Raw genomic sequence first — 18346 nt, 5'->3', positions numbered from 1 at the left:
GGGTGGGCAGAGGACAGGCCCGCAGAGGGAGGGGGACCAGAAAACTAGAGAGGGGTGGAGGGGAGCCAGTGAGATAGATGCTTACTAGGAGTAGCCTCAGGGAGGGGGGCTGAGCAGCTCAGCAAGAGTGGGGAGTGGGGATGGAGAGGATGGGGGGAGAGGGGAGGCAGGGGGAGATCACACAGGGAGTTTCACTGCCAAGGGCAGAGACAAGCCGGCTGCTTAAGGGAAGGAGGTCTTCTTGTTTGTTCACTTTTAAAGGCATATTATTGGTGTGCAGGTGGGAATGGCCCTAACAAGAGGTGTTTATTATGAAGTAGGTGGCAGTGGACATTTGCAGGAAAAAAGTTCTTGGCTGGGCAGAAGAGGAGGGGATTGGGAACAAAACCGGGGGGGGGGGAGCAGGATCTCTTGTCCATCTTCCACTTGTTCCTTAGCAAGGAACCCCCCACATTTAGCTAGGCATATGGTCCCACAGAAGAAACACTGCATTTCCCAGCCTCTGTTGCAGATAGATATAGGTAGTCTTGAGACTAATTCCTGCCCAATGCAATGTAAGAATCAGTATGTGTAATTTCCACAAGTGTCCTTAAAGGGAGGAGTTTGCCTGTCTCTGCCATTTCCTTCTTTCTGTGGTCTACAACGCATCCATGATTACTGGAGCTCAAGCAGCCATCTTGGACCATGAAGAAGAATGTGTGTATTGAGGATGGCAGAGCAACAAGATAGAATGGTGGATCTCGATGACTTTGCAGCTGCCATGCCAACTCTGGATGGTTTATGATGGACTCTATGCAGAAGAGAAAAACTTCTAAGGTTTAAGCTATTGTTATCTGGAGATTTTTTTTTTTTTAAAGATTGGCACCTGAGCTAACATCTGTTGCTAATATATATATTTTTTCTTCTTCTCCCCAAAGCCCCCCAGTACATAGTTGTATATTCTAGTTGTAGGTCCTTCTGATTGTGCTATGTGGGACGCCGCCTCAGCATGGCTTGATGAGTGGGGCCATGTCCACGCCCAGAATCTGAACAAGCAAAACCCTGGGCCGCCGAAGCGGAGTGCAGGAACTTAACCACTCGGCCACAGGGCTGGCCCCTGGAGTTTTCTAACACTTGTAACCAAGCTCCTGATTCTAAATAAAGAAGGTTACTAGCTTTGTGTGGGAGGTGGTGGCAATTAGGAGGTTTCAAGGAAAAAAGACAGGGTATGAAATAGTCTTCCCAGAGAATGGGAGGGTAACTGGATGAGAAAAGTATACAAGATTGTCTGGCAGTGTGCAAAGCCCACTAGAAATGTGTTATAAAGTTAAAGGACCAGTTAAGCATGGTTTTATGTTTTTCTCCAGCAAAGTTTTGCTGCTTGGATGTAGGTCTGGAGTAGGTGGTAGTTTGATCTAACAAGAGTTGGGGCTTAGCCAGGAAAATATGAGTTGGAGGGGCAAGGGAGTAATTATAATTCTTGACCATGGGACCTGAGCTGGGAAGGCAGAGAGTGGAGGGGTGAAGGACAAGGGGCTTCAGCTCTCTGTTACTACATAACCAACTACCCTAAACTTAAGGGCTTAAAACAGCATTGATTTACTTGTTCTCATGATTTTGTGGGCTGGCTGGGCTTGGCTGGGGGGTTCTACTACTTGCATGTGGCTGGGATAGTTCATGTGGCTGCATCAGCTGGGAGGTCAGCAGGGGCAAGAATGTCCAAGACGATGCCCATCCTCCAGGGCCTCTTTCCATCATCATTCTCTCTCATCATTCAGCACACTATCTTGCTACTGGTTTCTGGGAGGGAGTGTTACAGGAGGACCTGATGCAATGGGCCACCATCCCATTAAGCATTTGCATGCGTCATCATACTAATGTCCCATCATACTAATGTCCCAGTGACCAAGTAAGGTCATGTGGGCAAGCCCAGAGTCACTGTGGAAGGAGTTTGCCAAGTATGTGAACACCAGGAGGCTCGTGGGGGCCCTGAATATAGGCAGCCCATCTTCTGGCCCCTCCCAAGACCCCCAGTATCTCATCTCATCACAGCACCCAGCTTAGGCCTCAAGTCCAGGATCAACACATCTTTTGAGGGAGAAGGACACAATTCAACCCATAACAGGCAACTTCACATTTTCCCAGAACTCTCCTTACCTATAACCAGTTCATTAGGTACCTTTTTGCCTTCCAAGTGACTGTAGGCAGCAGCCTCACTGACTTGTCACTGACATGGTCCTCTTTCTCCAGGCTCTGCTGACAATCTCGTCAGGCCTCTGCTTGCCATCTGGTCCCAAAGCCAATACACTTGTGTTTGGGGTTTGGTACAGCAGCACCCCACCTCCAGGTACCAACTTCTGTCTCGGTCATCTATTTCTGTGTAAACCACCCCCAAACTTAGGCACTTATAATGACAGCTTATTATTTCTCCAATTATGCAGGTTGACTGGCTCAGCTGGGCGGTTCTGCTCCGTGTGGTATAGCTGGAGTCACTCATGTGACGGCATTCAGCTGGGAGGTCAGCTGGGGCTGCTCTGCCTGAGAGGGCCTCCCATCCTACAGGACACCCTGCACAGCCTCTCCTCAACGGACAGCCCGACCTCTTCATGTCATGGCTGTGGGCATCCAGGAGGAGCCTTACAGAGAGTGAAGCCTACAAGAGCATGTATTTACCAAGCCTTTGCTTGTGTCACTCTTGCTGATGCCCCATGACCAAGCCCAAATCAATATGGGGGTGGGGGGCTTAACCCCAGGGCGGGGTGATTAACAATGGCCTCCAAGAAAGCAGCAGCCACAGGCAGAGAGGAGTGGTTGGCCTGGGGCTAAAGTCCTGTCAAGGTTGGGAAGTTGGGATGGGAGGATGAGACAGGGATTTAAGGATGGGGGGCCAAGCAGAGAATAGGGTACCTGGAATGGAGACTTGGGCAGCCCCCCCCAGGATGAACAGGCCCCAGGTGGGACTCCAAGAAGGGTGTTTTGGGGCAAGTAGTGAATCGGGCCATCAGAGACAAGAGGCGGGTCTGGACATATTGTTTCCAAGGACTTTGCGATTGGAGAGCACAGAGAGAGCCAAGCCCAAAAGCATGTCTCCAAGGAGACGGGGGGACAGAAGTGAGGAGGGGACAGGAAGGGGGGCCAGGAGTGTCAGGTGGCCAGTGTTTGAAGGAGCAGAATAAAGATGCCCCAGCTTGGCTCTCCAGGAAGGAGGGTATTTATAGGGAGTGCCCTTGGGGTGGATTTCTGTGGGAGGCAGGGTGAGAATGCTAGGTGGGGTTCAGGGTTGGGTGAGCAGTAGCCCAGGAGGACGGCCTCAGCTGACCTCCAGAAGGCCTGAGCTGAGGTGACCCATCAGAATTGTCCTGCCATGGCCAGAATGCCCCGGCCTCTGTACAGTCTTTGATGTGGCTGCTCCAGATGAGATGGCTCTGCAGCTGTGACAATCCCCAAGGGCTGCCTGGTGACAGCACCCTCAGCAGCTGGGGCAACCAATTCTCCCAGAAGGGAGAGCGGGTGGTGTGTCTTCACATCCACTGTAGTCCCCCCTTCACTGCTCAGATCCACTTCTTCATAGATGCTCTGGACCACAGTGGGTGGTGGGGTTGCACTGGGCACTCAGGGTCTCATCTCCATGATCCGCCCCGCACTCCCCTCGCCCCCTACCACACTTGTCTGTTTACTGCCAGAAGCAGGCAGGGGAGGAGCCATGTGGGCCAGCAGGGCACACTCCCTGCTCCTGTCCCGTCCCAGGCCCTGCCTCCTCTCAATGGTTAGGTCAGCTCCCCTGCTGGGCAGGTCACTCCTCTTCCGGCCTCTTGGTCCTGGACACAGGGAGCCAGAGTGCCCTGGTAGTGGCTGTGACCCTCAGCTCAGTGGGACTGTGGCTGTGTCCCCTGGCAGAAGCGGTCCTCCTCTGGGACCAGGACATCTAAACCCACCACCTGGGAGCTGTGGGACAAGGAGCCCAAACTCCCAGTGGGTCACTGGGGGGACAGTGGGGAGCCACACCTGCTCCCACCCGTTGGTTCCTGGACCCATGTGGTCCACCTGCTGGACATTTTAGAGCAGTACCCCCTCCTGGACATATCTTCTGAAGAACACTCTTAAACCCACTACATGGCTTATTTGGGGTGCACGGCTCTTCCTCTTTCCTCGCCCACAGCACGTGCTCTGCTGTGTTAGGCTGTGACTTTAACTGAGTCACATGCCTCATGGCAGGAGGTGGGGACAGACCCTGAGGACATTGTAACACCTGGTCTGGAGAGGGAATGGCCTCTCCATCTCTTCAAGGCGAGGATGCTCTTATCGGTGGGTGGCACTTCTGTAGGCCCAGAGGGTTAGGGGGTCTGGAAGTCAAAGATGTTCAGGGACATCCACCCAGCTGTCCCCTTCCCATGTCAGGGCTTCACTCCTTCTCACCCAGGGTCTGTCTTGGCACTGCAGTCCTGCCTTCACTGTGAGTTTAACCTTCTTTGAAATGACACTCTCAATCCCTGGCAATACTCTTTGTTCAGAAATCTACTTTGTCTAGTATGAATATAGCCACCCCAGCTTTCTTTGGTGTTTATATGGTATATCTCTTCCTGTCCTTTTATTTTAGCCTTTTAAGTCTCTGTATTTAAGATTGGCTTATTGTAGGCAGCATATAATTGAGTCCTGCTTGTTTTTTTTCTTGCTGAGGAAGATTCACCCTGAGCTAACATCTGTTGTTAATCTTCCTCTATTTTGTATGTGGGTCACTGCCACAGCATGGCCACCAACAAGTGCTACATGTCCACCCTGGAGAAATGAACCCGGGACCCTGAAGTGGAGAGCACCAAACTTAACCACTAGGCCACAGGGCTGGCCCTGGGTCCTGCTTTTTTATACAACCTGACAATCTCTGCCTTTGAATTGGGATGTTAGATCATTTACATTTCATATGATTTGCAATGTGGTTGGGTTTGGATTGACCATCTTGCTGTTTGTTCTCTATGTGTCCCATCTGTTCTTGTTTCCCTTTTCCTCCTTTTCTGCCTTCTTTTGGATTCATTGAGAATTTTTATGATTTCTTTTCCTTGTTGGCTTATTAGCAGTAACTCTTGCTGTGCTATTTTAATGGTTTCTCTACTCCTTAGTGTGCATCTTCAGCTTATCACAGCCCACCCTCCAGTGCTCTATGCCACTTCACAAGCACAGTAACAACTTGGGCAGAGCGACGTTCCATTCCCCTCTGTCCACCCCACCCCCAGCCCCGCCCCAGCCTCTGTGCTATCTTGTCACACATTTACCTCTGCATATACTACAAATCCCACATACATTATTTTTTATTTAATCGGTTGATCCTCTTTTAAATAATAAGAAACAAAGTCTTTATATCTACCCGCTTAGTTACAATTTCCATACCTTTCATTCCTTTGTGGCAATCTAGATTCTCACCTGGTGTCATTTTCTTCTGTCTGTAGGACTGCTTTTAGGATTTCTTATAATTAGGGTCAGCTGGTGATGAATTCTTTCAGCTTTTGTGAGTCTGAAAAGTCTATTTAACCTAAGTTTTTGGGAGATATTTTCACTGGGCATAGAATTCTAGGTTGATGATGTTTTTCTTTAAAGAAGACTTCAAAGAGGTTGCTGCACCATCTGCTAGCTTGTTTTATTTCCCTGAGATGTCTGTCCTCGTCATTATCTTTGCTCCTTTGTACATAGCATGCATTGGGTTTTTTTCTCCCCTCTGGTTGCCTTTAATATTTCCTTTCATCATTTGATTATGATGTGCCTTGATGTGGTTTTTGTTCTGTAACATGTGCTTAGGGGTTGTTGACTTTGGATCTGTAAGTTTATAATTTTCATCAAATCTGGAAAAATTTTGGCCATCATTTCTACATTTTTTCCAATACCTTCTCCCTTTCAGGAATCCTGTTGCTTCAAGTTCACTAATCTTCTGCAGTGTCTCATCTATCATTAATTCCATCTCCTATGTATTTTTTTAAAAAGTCTCAGGCAGTGTAATTTTCATTTCTACAAGTCCAGCTTAGGTTTTTTTAATATATCTTTCATGTCTCTACTTAACATGTTCAGTCTTTCCTCTAGCTTCTTGAATGGCTGGAATATAGTCATAACTGTTTTAATGTCCTTGTCTACTAATTTTGCCATCTGTGTCAATTCTTGGTCGGTTTTGATTGTTGATTTTTCTCCTTATTTTGACTAGTATTTTTCCTGGTTCTTTGAATGCCTGGTAAGTTTTCATTGGAGGCCAGACACGAAGTTTACACTGTTGGGTTCCAGATAGTTGTGTCTTCCTATAAGTAATCCTGAGATTTGTTCTGGGATGCAGTTTAAGTTCCTTGGAAACAGTATAAGCCTTTCCAGTCTTGCTTTTAAGCTTCATTAAGAGGTCTCAGAGCAGTTTTAGTTTTTCCCACTATTGAAGACAGCCCTTCTGAATGCTTGACCTCATACCCTGTGAATTAGGAGGTTTTCCCCCCTGGCTGGTGGGATTAGGCACCATTCCTGGCCCTGCACGAGTTCCATGGATTGTTCCTTCTCATGCTTTCAGGTGGTTCTTTCCCGGACTCCAGAACTTGCCTCATGCTCGTGCACCAGTCATCCCTCTGCAGGACACCTGGGGGGACCCTTGGCAGACCTCGGGTCCTCTGGGCTGCAGACTCTGGCCATCCTGGCCCTCCCAGACACTCAGCTCCATCGTTGAACCTGCGGAGTCCACGTGGGCTGCCTACCTGTGCCACGGCCTGGATGCTCTCCAGGCAGTGACCTGGGGCAATGGTAGGGCTCATATTGCTTGTTTCCTGTCTCCCAGGAGTCACTGTCCTTCACTGCCTGATGTCCAGCATCTAGAGATTCATTGCTTCATATATTTTGTCCAGCTTTTCAGTTGTTTCAGGCAAGACAGTAAATCTGGTTTGCCATAACTGCCCTCTGTGCCAGAAGTGGACATCCGTTTAAGTTTCTTTGGAGCTCGGTACTCTAACAGTTGAGTCATGGGCCTGACCCTCACCTCTCTCTGCCCTCTGGCTGCAGAGATGGGAGCCTTCCTCAGTATATGCTGCCAAGGGGACTTCTGGCCTTCACCTTGGCCTTCAATGGCCAGTCAATGGCTCTCAACCTTTCATTCTTCTTCGTTTTTTTCTTTTTTTTTTTGAGGAAGATTAGCCCTGAGCTAACATCTGCTGCCAATCCTCCTCTTTTTGCTGAGGAAGACTGGCCCTGAGCTAACATCATGCCCATCTTCCTCTACTTTATATGTGGGATGCCTGCCACAGCATGGCTTGCCAAGCACTGCCATGTCTGCACCTGGGATCTGAACCGGCAAATCTCGGGCCACCTAAGAGGAACGTGCGAACTTAACCACTGTGCCACCGGGCCGGCCCCTCATTATTCTTTCTTTGGAGCTTTGAGAGAGCTGCACAACAGCCACCCTACCCCACTTCTCTATTGTGACCGATACCCCAGCACCTTCCAACCACCTGCTATGGCATCCAGCTGGTGTGTTCCCTTCCTGCTGTGTGATCCAGGCTCATCACTGGCAAAAGTTCTAACCTTTGGACCTTGGCCTTGTGCCCAGGCCCCTCTCTACTCCACCTACAGCAGTGATGGGTCCTCACTGCCAGCCAGGCTGGGAGCAAGCCTGCCCAAGCCCCTATTGCCTGCCTTCTCACACTGTTCCTGACCCCATGTTCCACAGTCTGGCTTCCCTGAGGAGGCCTGAGGCAGTGGTGTGCAGGACGTGCCATGTGATCAAGCCTGTGGAGAGGAGAGGAAGCAGGAGGGCCAAGGCCTCCCCACAACCCCCATGAGAGCTCTGGAGCCAGACGGCCAGCCAGAGGTTCCTGCATCAGGCCAAGATGGCCAGGCCGTCTACTTCTGCATCCATCAGTCACTGGATGCAGGCCACCACTGGAAGGCCGGGATATGGGGCCAGGGGCAAGCCCTGGAGCCTCTGACAGCTGAAGGTGTGCACTCTGAGCAGTGGGGCTAAAGTCCTTTCCTGGGAGGGTGATATGGGCAAAGAAAAGCTCTAGAAGTCGCAATGGGAGATGGGAAGAAGCCACCTAGAGTTGAGAGGATGACCAGCTGCCCTAGGTGAGGAAGTGTGGTCCTCAGGGGGCCAGGTTCCTGTGAGAGTGAGAAAGAGGAGGGGAGGTGGCAAACCTCTCTTGAGGGCAGAGCTGGGGGAGACCTGGGTGCAGGGATTGGGGAGAGCATGCTCTGAGGCCTTGGTGGAGGAGGGCGATGTTCCAGAGCAAATGCTGAACATGTGCAACCCCACAGGGAGGCCAGGGAAGCGAAGTGGGGAAGTCCACACTGGATCAGGAATTACCAGGTAGCCAGACCACCCCACGCCAAGCTTTCGTGGCATGCAGGCAGGATGGCAGCCCACCGCCTGCTGCCAGAGCCTCCCCCTTGGTGGCCAGGCAGGCCCTGCCATCTTCCAGTCGCTCCCTGCCCCTCCTATTCCTCCTCCTCCCCCAGGGATCCCTCTCCTGATCCTCCAGCCTCTCCGTCCACTGTTTCCTTTAAAACTCTCGCAAAGAACTGTGTTATAGAGGGACACAAGTGTCCTGTGTCTTGGTAGGGGTGGGGGTTATAACAGCAAATGCATTTGTTAAAATGATGGAACTCTACACCTAAAGCATTTTACTGTATAGAAATTATATCTCAGGCTTAAAATGAAACCAGATCGAGGGGCTGAGCAGGCTGGGCAGTTGGACTCTTTGGAATGAGGCAGGACCTGGGCCACTTTGGGGCTGCTGGCCTTTCTGATGGCCAGCCGGAGACCCTGGACACAGGAGGTTGATGGGACACCCTCCCTGAAACAAGACTGGGGAGGACCCCATCACATCTAGTTCAGCGGGGCTGACTCAGAGGGGGAGACTGGGGCTCTCAAGTCTTTATTTACTAAGAAGAAAGTGATATTCTATGAGATGATTTCTGGGATTTGGAGGAGGGAGGGGGGCAAAAAGGAAACTAGGCTGGCTGTGAGCTCATCTTGGGTGATGGTGGGCACTTGGGAGCTTGTCATTATCTGACTCTCTGCACTTCTGTGCATATTTGATCTTTTCCATACCAAAATACAAAAAAAAAATTACAAACCCCCCTGAAATTTGCATTTTGTTGTTTAATTTGTGTGTCTTTCCTAGTACGGTCTCATTTCTTTTGCAGTAAATTGCTTGTTAACCTCTTGTGTGTGTGTGTGTGGGGGGGGGGTTTCAGCACCTCTGTTCTGTAACGAGTCCATTTATACCAGTTACCCTACAATCAGAATATTAGCCGCTGTGACATTTAGTGCAAATACTCTTTACTGCTTTGATGTCTGCTATGTTTTCCCTTGTCTTTTTCAAGTAGACATTTTCAACTGCGGTGTGGTCTACCCTCTCCCTTGTAGCTCTGAAGCTCCCATCTCAGCAGGGACAGGGGCTGCCTCATGCCCTAGTCTCCATGAGCCCCTCCTAGCACACACAGCCTGTTTTGGAGTAAGGGTCCCCAATCCTGAAGCCCTCCCCTGGAGCCAGTCACCCACAACCCTCCCGTGTCCTCAGGCCTGTTGCTCACCTTCGCTCTCCTGCAGGAACCCCGGCTCCCCTCCACCCTGCTCCCTTCCTGCCAGCCTTCTCTGGGGGCTGCTTTTTCTCTCCCCACCTTGCCACCCTGGCCTGGAAGTGGGGCACCCACCCCTGTTCCTCACTGTGGCCTGCAGCCCCCTCTCCTCCCCTCTCCCTAAGAGTCCTCGCTGACATGAGCCATCAGCTGCACCAACCACCACACTGGCGCTTGCTGTGGGCATCACCCCATCGCTGTGTCGGGTCTGAATTCCCGGTGGTCTCAATATTCTCAGAGACCACCTCAACTCCCTGCCCCTCAGTCTTGACCTCTTCTTCCTGCCAATGGCCTTGTCTTCTGCCCCAATTATGTCCTCAACCATGTCACCACCAGAACTCCCCCCCACCCCACCCCAGCATTCAATTAAACACGCAGTTCTCTGACCACCACTCCCTTCCCAGCTCACTCCCGAAAACCCTGACTCCAGCACTCCAGAGGCCCCCATGTGCATCCTTACCCCCTCCTCACTCGGTTTAGATTCCACAATTACTGCCACCCCTCCCCTGCACGTGTCCTTGACTCAGATGCCCCTCTCAGCATCTCACCTGGCAAAACCCCAAACCTGGACAAACCCAACCCCTCTGCTCACCCCTACTGGTCTCCCTGCTGCTCCTCAAAGACATACAATCCCAAACCCTTTGGAGTAGAGGCCAAAACCCACAACTGCCTCCTAGGCCTGGTCTCTGCCCTCTTCCTCTTCTCCTGCCTCAATTTGTTACTGCTGCCCCTTCCTGCACCCACCCCTCTCCCTAGCGCTTCCACCCACACGCCTCCCACTGTGGCCTCAGGACCTTCGCAAAGGGTTGTTTCCCCCAGTACTGTTGAGTCTCAGTAGCTCTCCACTGCCTAACTCCATCCCAAGTCCTGCCCCTCCTGCTCTCATCATCCAAGCTGTCACCTAGTCTACTCATCTTTCTGGTTAGCATCTGTGTCCTCTGCTGGATTGTGGGATCTAGGAGCACAGGGGCCAGTGTCTGTTGCCCCCTGCCTTGAACAGGCACTGCAGAGCACAGATGGGTGTTCAATACAGTTCTTCTGTTGGGAGAAGGCAGAAATGGCTCCAGACACACTCACGTCTGCAAGTCCTTGGTTAACTGTACACACATCAACTCCAGCCTGTGCTTGCTGAAGCCCACGTGAAGGGTGCAGTGATTTTTGAATCCTGAGCTACAATGGGAAGGGGCTGCTCAGAGCTGTGAGTCCCACCTCCCAGATGGAGAACTGGGGGCTGAGCCAGAACTAGCAGGTCAGGGCAGCCCATTATGCACACAAGACCCCAAATGGCTTCCAGGAAGGCAAGATACCCCATCCCCCAATCTGCAGTAGAAGAGAAGGCTGGGGGCAGGGGACTGGGGTGCCAAGGAGCCAGACCAAAGGAGGTAGCTAGGGAGTGGGATGTTCAGAAGGAGGTTTGGACCCTCTAGGCTAAGCTGGGCTGGGTTGGAGCCCTAATAGGGCAGAGTGGGGTGAGAAGGTGACCACAGGGCCTACTGGTGGGCACACACAGGCCTCCTGGCTCTGCAGGGGGGAGGGTGCTTGGTACACAACACTGGGAGTCTCCCCCTTAAAGCCTGGCCTTTTGGCAACATGGGACTACCCAGAGCTGGAGGTGGCACACCCAGAAGCAGAGGGAGAAAGAGGGACATAGAATCAACACAGCATCCCCCATCCCACATGGATAAGGGGTTGGGCCCAGTTACAACCTGAACCAGGAGAGGGGAGTGCAGTCCCTGAGGCCCAGAGGCTCTGTGGGGGTGGAGAGGCCAAGCCCAGTCAGTGCCTATGCTCGGGTGTTGGCGTGTCCCACAACCGGCTAGGTCTGCTGGAGGACAAACTGGCCTTGCCTCAGGATCCCAGTCTCCTCTCTTGCAGCAAAGCCCCCCATGCCTCAGGCTCTCAATGGGAGAGACTCAAGGTGGCCTCCAGTGGAGGAAGGCTGACACTTTCCAAAAGCCTGAGAATCTCCAACTGTCCTTCCCCAGCCTCTTTTAGCTGGACCCCAGGACGGGCACAGCGACCTTGGGATGGGGGGGGGGGGGTGGGAGCAGGATGCTCCAACGGCGGTGGCGTGAGGAGGTCCAAGTAATTGAGCCACATGTGCGCTCCGCACCCGGGGCTGCTGCAGACTGATGGCCAAGGCCTGGGCCCAGCTGCCCTTCCCCGCCGGGTGCCCCGAGGGGCTATGGGCTCCACCCGAGTGAGCAGGAGCAAGGGCGGCCCGAATGGTCCCCTCGAGAGCGCCCGGCTGTGGGACACCTGTGTCCGCGCTCTGACGTCTCGTCGGTCAAGACCGTTGGGCCAAAGGGGTGGGGAAGTTGACAGAGAGAGGCAGGGACGGGGACAGCGAGCCAGGGGATGGAGGGACTGAGAGTTCGAATGGAGAGACAGAGAAAGGAGGGGAGAGTGAAGGGCGATCGAAGAAGGAGACTGAGGAAAGAAGTGGAGAGTGAGGGACAGAGGACCTGGCGGGGAGGAGGAGGCGGGGCAGGAGGACGGGGTAGGGAGTGTGGAAGAATGAGGAAGGGGGCGGAGGAACAAAAGTACAGAGACAGAGCGACAGGGTGACTGAGACTAATGGAGGGGACAGGGATGTGGTCGGGAACAGAGATGGGGCGGATGGTCTGGGAGGAGGCGGGGAGCGCGGGGTGAAGGGATTGCGTCCGGCACATCCCGCCGGAGCCCCGAGGGTTCGCCAGGTAATTAGCCCTCGGTCCAGATGGGCCCCCCAGTATAGCAATCAAAATGGTAATTGGCCCCGCGCCTCCGGCTGCGCCTCGGCCCGGCCCCCCTGGGAGGGAACAGGGACGAGCGGTTCGGCCGAGGGGGATCCCCCGTCCCCGCCCCCATTGCGGGCCTCGCCGGCTGCGGCTCTGCGATAAGGGGGCGGCCGCACCCCGCCCCCGCCCCTCGGGAGCAAGTGCCACGCAAGATGAATATCCCGCCGCTGCCGCTGCCCAGGCCACCGCCACAAAGCCGGCTGTGTTCTCCGCCGCGCCCCCCGCGCCGGGCTGGCTAGCTCACACCGGATCTCGAGCTCTCTTGGCTCCCGTGCCGAGACGCGGAGGAAGCGCCGCGCAAGCGGGTGGAGGCTGGGCGCCGAGCTCCGCACTCCTGGCAAGCCCCCGCTTGCGCGCCCCCGGTGTGGCCCGCCCGCCGCGCGCTCCCGGCCGGTGTCCGCGGGCCCGCCGGGCCGCCCCGCACAAGGTCACCGCGTGCAGCGACCGGTGTACGCGCGCGTTCCCCTTGCGCGCGCTCTCGGCTCGACCGCGCCCGCACACTCCCCGGAGCCACCCCTGCGACCTTGGTCCCCAGGGACAGCGGGCCGCGTGGGGGCGCGCTCCGAGCGTGCAAGCCCGAACCACCGGGAGGGAGCGGGTGAGAGGACAATGGCGGCGCCGGGCCCTAATTAGGGACATATGTCCCCGCGCGCGACCATTGTGCGGCCCGGAACCCCCTGCACCCCGGAGCCCCGCCATTGGCCGCTGTGCCTGACGTCATGGGGGCTGCAAACTCGGGGCGGGCGGCCGCGGGAAGGGTTATCCGCCTGGTTGCGGGGCCGCCTTGGGGAGCTGCAGTGGCGCGGAAGGGCGGAAAACCACCAATGAAGCCGAATTTCTGGAGCAAGGGCATGGCAGCCCCTCTCCCCCTCCGCTGCGCTCGACATCCGCCCCTTGGGAGAGAGGAGGGGTGGAGGGAGGCCTCTTCAGCGGGCACGGGGTCAGCCCGGGTGACCGAGTGGCAGGGAGACACTGCGGCAACAGGGTGCGCGCATTGCTTCTACAGTGAGCTTTCGCTGCCTCAGCATTCGCTCCTTCGCCTCCCGCCTCCTCCACCCGCCCCCGCCTCCACACTCGAAAGCTAGGCAGGCTGGACCAGACTGGGGTCCGCCCTTCCTTCCTCCCCAAAAGATCCCAAGTCCGGGGCTCGTGGGTCCCAGGTCTGTTTCCACCTTTGCCCCTACTCCTGACAATGCCGCGGACCGCTGGGCTTCCATTCCGGGAGCTGCTCAGGGGAACTCCACACATGCCGGGGCCGCGGCATCCCCAAGACCCCTCCCGGGAGACCCTTGCCGGGGCCGGGCGCAGCGCAGCCATTTCCGCCGGCCTCTGTCCCCTCCCCTCCCTCCCCCTCCCGCAGCTCCTGGGCTTTAAAAGCCAGAGGCTGGGCCTGGCCGCAGGCAGAGGCGGCCGCGGGCGCAGGAGGCTGGGCCCAGGAGCTGTCCGAGCGCCGAGCCCCGCCCCCGAAGCCCCCGTACCTCCCTCCTTCCTTCCCTCGGCCCGCCCTCCTGCGCACCCCTCCCCCCGAGGACCCCCGCCCCCCGCCCGCCGCCCGCCGCCCGCCGCCCGCCGCCGCCGCCGCCGCCGCCACCTCTCGTTCCGGCTGCAGAACAATAAAGCAAGCCTCCCAGAGACCCCCGCCGAAGACCCCCGCCCGGCGGCCGAGCCTCCGCGGCCCGCCCCTCGCCGCCCGCGCGGGCTGAGCGCGCCCGGTCGCTGGCCGAGGTGCTGGCCGGGCCGGCGCTGGCCGCGGTGCTGAAGCTGCTGGCGCTCCCGCCGTCGCCGCGTTCTCCGGGCCCGGCGCCGCCACCCCCGGGGCCATGGGGGGTCGCTGACTGAGGCTCCGCCGCGGCGGCGGGGGGGGAGGGGAAGGGGGCCGCGGAGCCGGGCCAGCCCTGCACCCACTCGCAGCCTCCGGGCCCGGGACGGAGCCGCTTCCCCCCTCCCCGCCCCCCCAGCCTCCTCCCCCGCCTGTCCAGGGGCGGCACTGCGGGCTGGGAAGCCGGGACCAGAGGAGGGAAGGAAGGAAGAGAAGAGAAGGAAGAGAAGAGAAGAGAAGGAAGAGAAGAGGAGAGGAGAGGAGAGGAGAGGAGAAGGAAGGAGAAGGAAGGAGAAGAGGAGGGATCCTGAGGAGCAGAAGAGAAAACGCAGGGCAGACAGGCAGGCAGGCAGGAGGAGAGAAGACGGCACTCCAGCGGCAGCATTCAAAGGCCAGAGTGGGGACCCGTGCTGCCTCCATCGCTCCTCGGATGGTGACGGGGCCCCGCCGCGGCCGCAGCCCCCCCGCGCCCTGGCTCCGTAGGCCCGCAGCGCCGGAGCCCCGCAGGAATCATGCCCAGGTCCTTCCTGGTCAAGAAGGTCAAACTTGACACGTTCTCCTCGGCAGACCTCGAGAGCTCTTACGGGCGTGCCCGCAGCGACCTCGGCGTGCGACTGCACGAGAAAGGTGCGAGCTAGGCTGGGGCTGGGGGTGGTGGTGAGGGGCCCACGGCAATGCTGGAAGGGATGGAGAGCCAGAGTGTGGGGGTGGAGGGGGCAAGGGCCCCAGGAAATAGACCCGAGGGAACCAGGACTAGCAGGAGTTGGTGGCTGGAGCCAACTGTGGAGGGAGATGGAGATGGGGGGTGGAGAGGGGAACGCAGAGGCAGTCCAGAACCCGGCCAAGGTTGGGTAGGGAGAGTGTCAATGCAGGAGAGAGGGTGGGAGCAGGGGCCAGGAACAGGAGGTCCCTGAAGGTACACACTGACCCACACGCTGACCCATGACGGGACAAACACAGCCACATGGACAACTGCTGACATGACAGGACCTAGCCATGCCTGCAGATCCACACCTAGAAACCTGGACCTGCCTCAGTACCCTTTTTTCTTCTTTGGCTACACCCCCAGGACCCTTTGCTAGGGCCAGCAGGGGAGTACTGTGAGCTCCAGGGAGTAGGCATGGGGTCTAGTGTGGGCCGCCCACCTGTCAGGGCAAAGGTACCAGCAGAGGCAGCAGCAGTGTCTTCTCTGAAGCCAGGGTCAGGGAGAAAGGTGTCGGCAGGCAGGCGGGCTGTGGTCAGGGGAGGCTCTTTGTGTAAGGGTGTCCAAGTTCAAGGACAACTGTTAACACGCAGGCAAAGGGGCTGGGAGTGCCAGCGTGGGGTGGCAGAACAAGTGTGACCTGCAGGAGCCTGTGTGTGAGCCTATGTGCGCCCATGTGACTGCGTGTGACCATGTGACTGTGTGCGCTTATGTGTGACCCTGTATGAGTGTGTGCCTGCCTGTGTGCCACTACATGGGACCATGTGACTCTGAGGCCACTGTGCATCCATGTGACTGGCGACCCTGGCTGACAGTTTGTCTGGGTGGTTGCATGTGTGACCCTGCATGAGTAGGTGGTGTGTGCCAAGATCAGCGTGCAGCCCACCGTGTGAGGGGACTCCACGGTTGATGGTGGCTGGGAAGCTGGGTGTGACCACGAAGAAGCCAGAGCCTGCATGGTGTGGGGTGTGCATTTGTGACTTTGAGGTTGTGAGATCCATCTTGTGCCTTGAGAACAACTGCGTTACTGGCATGAATGATGCTGCCTGCCTGCCTGCAGTTTGTCCCTGTGAAGGTGTCCCCTGGTGGACGCCCTGGCACTCTCTCCAACACAGCGTCTCCCTGGTCGCCTGTCCTGGGGCTTGGGAAGGCTGCCACAAGGGGTTAGGGCCTGGAGGAAGAGGGCAATGTGGAACAAGGTAGGACCCAAGGGTGCAGGATGATTGAAGGGAGTGGGGAGAAGCAGAGTGGATGGAGGGAGATAGGGCTGGAGTGGGAAGGGGGTCAAGTCCAGTGGGGAGTGGGAGACCTGGGAGATGAGAGGGAGGTGCTGGTGAGGGCTAGAGGGGCTGCTGGAGGTAGTTGTCTCCAGGGCTTTTTGGGGAACCTAGGGGACCAGAGAGGGGCAGCATCAGATGGGGCGCAGGTTCTGGGGGCCCGGGGGAAGAGCTGGTGGGAACCCTGAGACGCAAGAGAGATGGGGTCCCTGGGCGGGCGGTCCTGGCTTTGTGCGCTGCGGGTCTGCAGTGTGTTGCATAATCAGGGAAAACTGCTGAAGTGGGGAGAAGCCGAGGGTGGGGGAGGGGGAGGGGAAGAGAGGGGGAAGGGGAAGGAGGGCGAGGGAAGCGCCGCCCCTCCCCCCTGACCTTGAGGCTCTGAGGAAGGGGGGCAGACTCGCCCGAAGATGCGCCTCTTTCCCCCGCTTTGAGGGTGGGGCAGGCGCGGGGGGAGGGGGGCGGCGGGGCGGAGCCCGGCCGAGCCCTGTCTCATCTCTCCTCTGCTCTCTTCCCCTCCCTGCCGTCTGCATACTCCCTGTCCCGCGGCCCCTCGGCCCTTCTCCTTTGTCCTTCCCCCCTTCCCTCCTTCCCCGACCCCGGTGTCTCCTACTGCCCGCCCGTGTGTGTGTCTCGCCCGCTGCCTGGTTGCCCTCCCGCTGTCTGCCCGTCTGTCCGCCTCGGCCCTCAGGATACCTCAACGACTACTCGGGGCCCGCCTCCGTCTACGATGGCGATGCCGAGGCGGCCTTGCTCAAAGGGCCGTCCCCGGAGCCCATGTACGCTGCAGCCGTGCGGGGAGAGCTGGGCCCGGCGGCCGTGGGCTCGGCGCCGCCGCCCACCCCGCGCCCGGAGCTGGCTACAGCCGCGGGCGGCTACATCAACGGCGACGCGGCCGTCAGCGAGGGCTACGCAGCTGACGCCTTCTTCATCACCGACGGCCGCTCGCGCCGTAAGGCCGCCAACGCCAACGCCGCCGCCGCCCCTTCCACGGCCTCTGCGGCGGCCTCCGACACCGAGAGCGGAGGCGGGGCCGGGGCGGGCGCGAGCGGTGCGGGGTCGGGGCCCGGGGGTAGGGGCGGCGCGCGCTCGGGGGCGGGCACCGAGGCGCGCGCGGGCACCGGGGCCGGCGGCGCAGGGGGCCGGCACGCATGCGGCGAGTGCGGCAAAACGTACGCCACCTCGTCGAACCTGAGCCGCCACAAGCAGACGCACCGCAGCCTGGACAGTCAGCTGGCGCGGCGCTGCCCGACGTGCGGCAAGGTGTACGTGTCCATGCCGGCCATGGCCATGCACCTGCTCACGCACGACCTGCGCCACAAGTGCGGCGTGTGCGGCAAGGCCTTCTCGAGGCCCTGGCTGCTACAGGGCCACATGCGTTCCCATACCGGCGAGAAGCCCTTCGGCTGCGCGCACTGCGGCAAGGCCTTCGCTGACCGCTCCAACCTACGCGCGCACATGCAGACGCACTCGGCCTTCAAGCACTTCCAGTGCAAGCGCTGCAAGAAGAGCTTCGCGCTCAAGTCCTATCTCAACAAGCACTACGAGTCGGCCTGCTTCAAGGGCGGGGCCGGCGGCGGCGGCGGCGGCCCCGCAGCCCCGGCGCCCGCTGCGCCGCCGCAGCTCAGCCCTGTGCAGGCCTAGGGCGGCGGTGCCTCCGCCAGCCGGGTCGGCTCTCAGCAATACGGGCCCCCAGGGAAGTCTCCGCTGGCGCCCGGGCGGAGGGGCGGGAGGGCAGGCCCCTCCTCACAGCAATAGGGGGAGGGGGCCCGGCTCCGCCCCGCCCGCCAGGGGCCTTGCCGGCCCCTTCAAGCAATAGGGTCCCGAGGGGAGACCCACCCCGAGCCCCCTACCTTCCCCTCCAGGGTGCCCCAGGCTTTTTCCCAGCAATAGGGTCGAGGAGACCCGGAACCGAACCTCATCTCCGAGTTAGGTCTCTGAAGACGGGGGTGGAGTGAGGTAGGGAGCGCCCCCTTTCTCCCTCCTCTGTGCCCCTAGATTGCGTCTTAGAGACTCAGGTCCTCCCCACCCCTCCCCAAGCCTTCCAGGGCCAGGCCTGCGGCCTAGACGTCCAGGGAGCCGGCCCCTCCCCGGCAGCAGACCGGGAGAGGAGCAGGAGGGAGGGGGCCTGCAGAGGCATCCTTACTCCTCAGTCTTCGCTGAACCCCGCGAGTGTTAGACGCATTGGGGATCGGGGAGG

At 57.9% G+C, this 18346-nt stretch overlaps 1 protein-coding gene and 1 long non-coding RNA gene across 3 annotated transcripts; both read left to right on the top strand.

Moving 5' to 3' along the window:
* Positions 1-1006: 1006 nt before the first annotated feature.
* LOC103543328 (uncharacterized) lies at positions 1007-2437 on the top strand. The gene is made up of 3 exons (XR_542866.2): positions 1007-1146; positions 2230-2326; positions 2421-2437. It is a non-coding gene; the product is annotated as an uncharacterized lncRNA (long non-coding RNA).
* Positions 2438-14530: 12093 nt separating this feature from the next.
* SCRT1 (scratch family transcriptional repressor 1) lies at positions 14531-17938 on the top strand. Of its 2 annotated transcripts, none has more exons than XM_070631276.1 (2): positions 14531-14796; positions 16838-17938. In XM_070631276.1, exons 1-2 carry the CDS (start codon positions 14682-14684, stop codon positions 17788-17790), a joined length of 1068 nt encoding a protein of 355 aa, XP_070487377.1. In that variant the 5' UTR covers positions 14531-14681; the 3' UTR covers positions 17791-17938. The 2 variants fall into 2 exon arrangements, with proteins under 2 accessions (XP_070487377.1, XP_070487378.1); XM_070631277.1 differs by lacking the exon at positions 14531-14796 and adding an exon at positions 15928-16071.
* The last annotated feature ends 408 nt before the right edge of the window (positions 17939-18346 follow it).

Source organism: Equus przewalskii, chromosome 8 (assembly GCF_037783145.1).
Source record: "Equus przewalskii isolate Varuska chromosome 8, EquPr2, whole genome shotgun sequence".
In the NCBI taxonomy this organism is placed as follows: domain Eukaryota; kingdom Metazoa; phylum Chordata; class Mammalia; order Perissodactyla; family Equidae; genus Equus; species Equus przewalskii.
The sequence above is the reverse complement of the archived record's forward strand: the minus strand, read 5'-3'. Positions and strand labels throughout refer to the sequence as shown.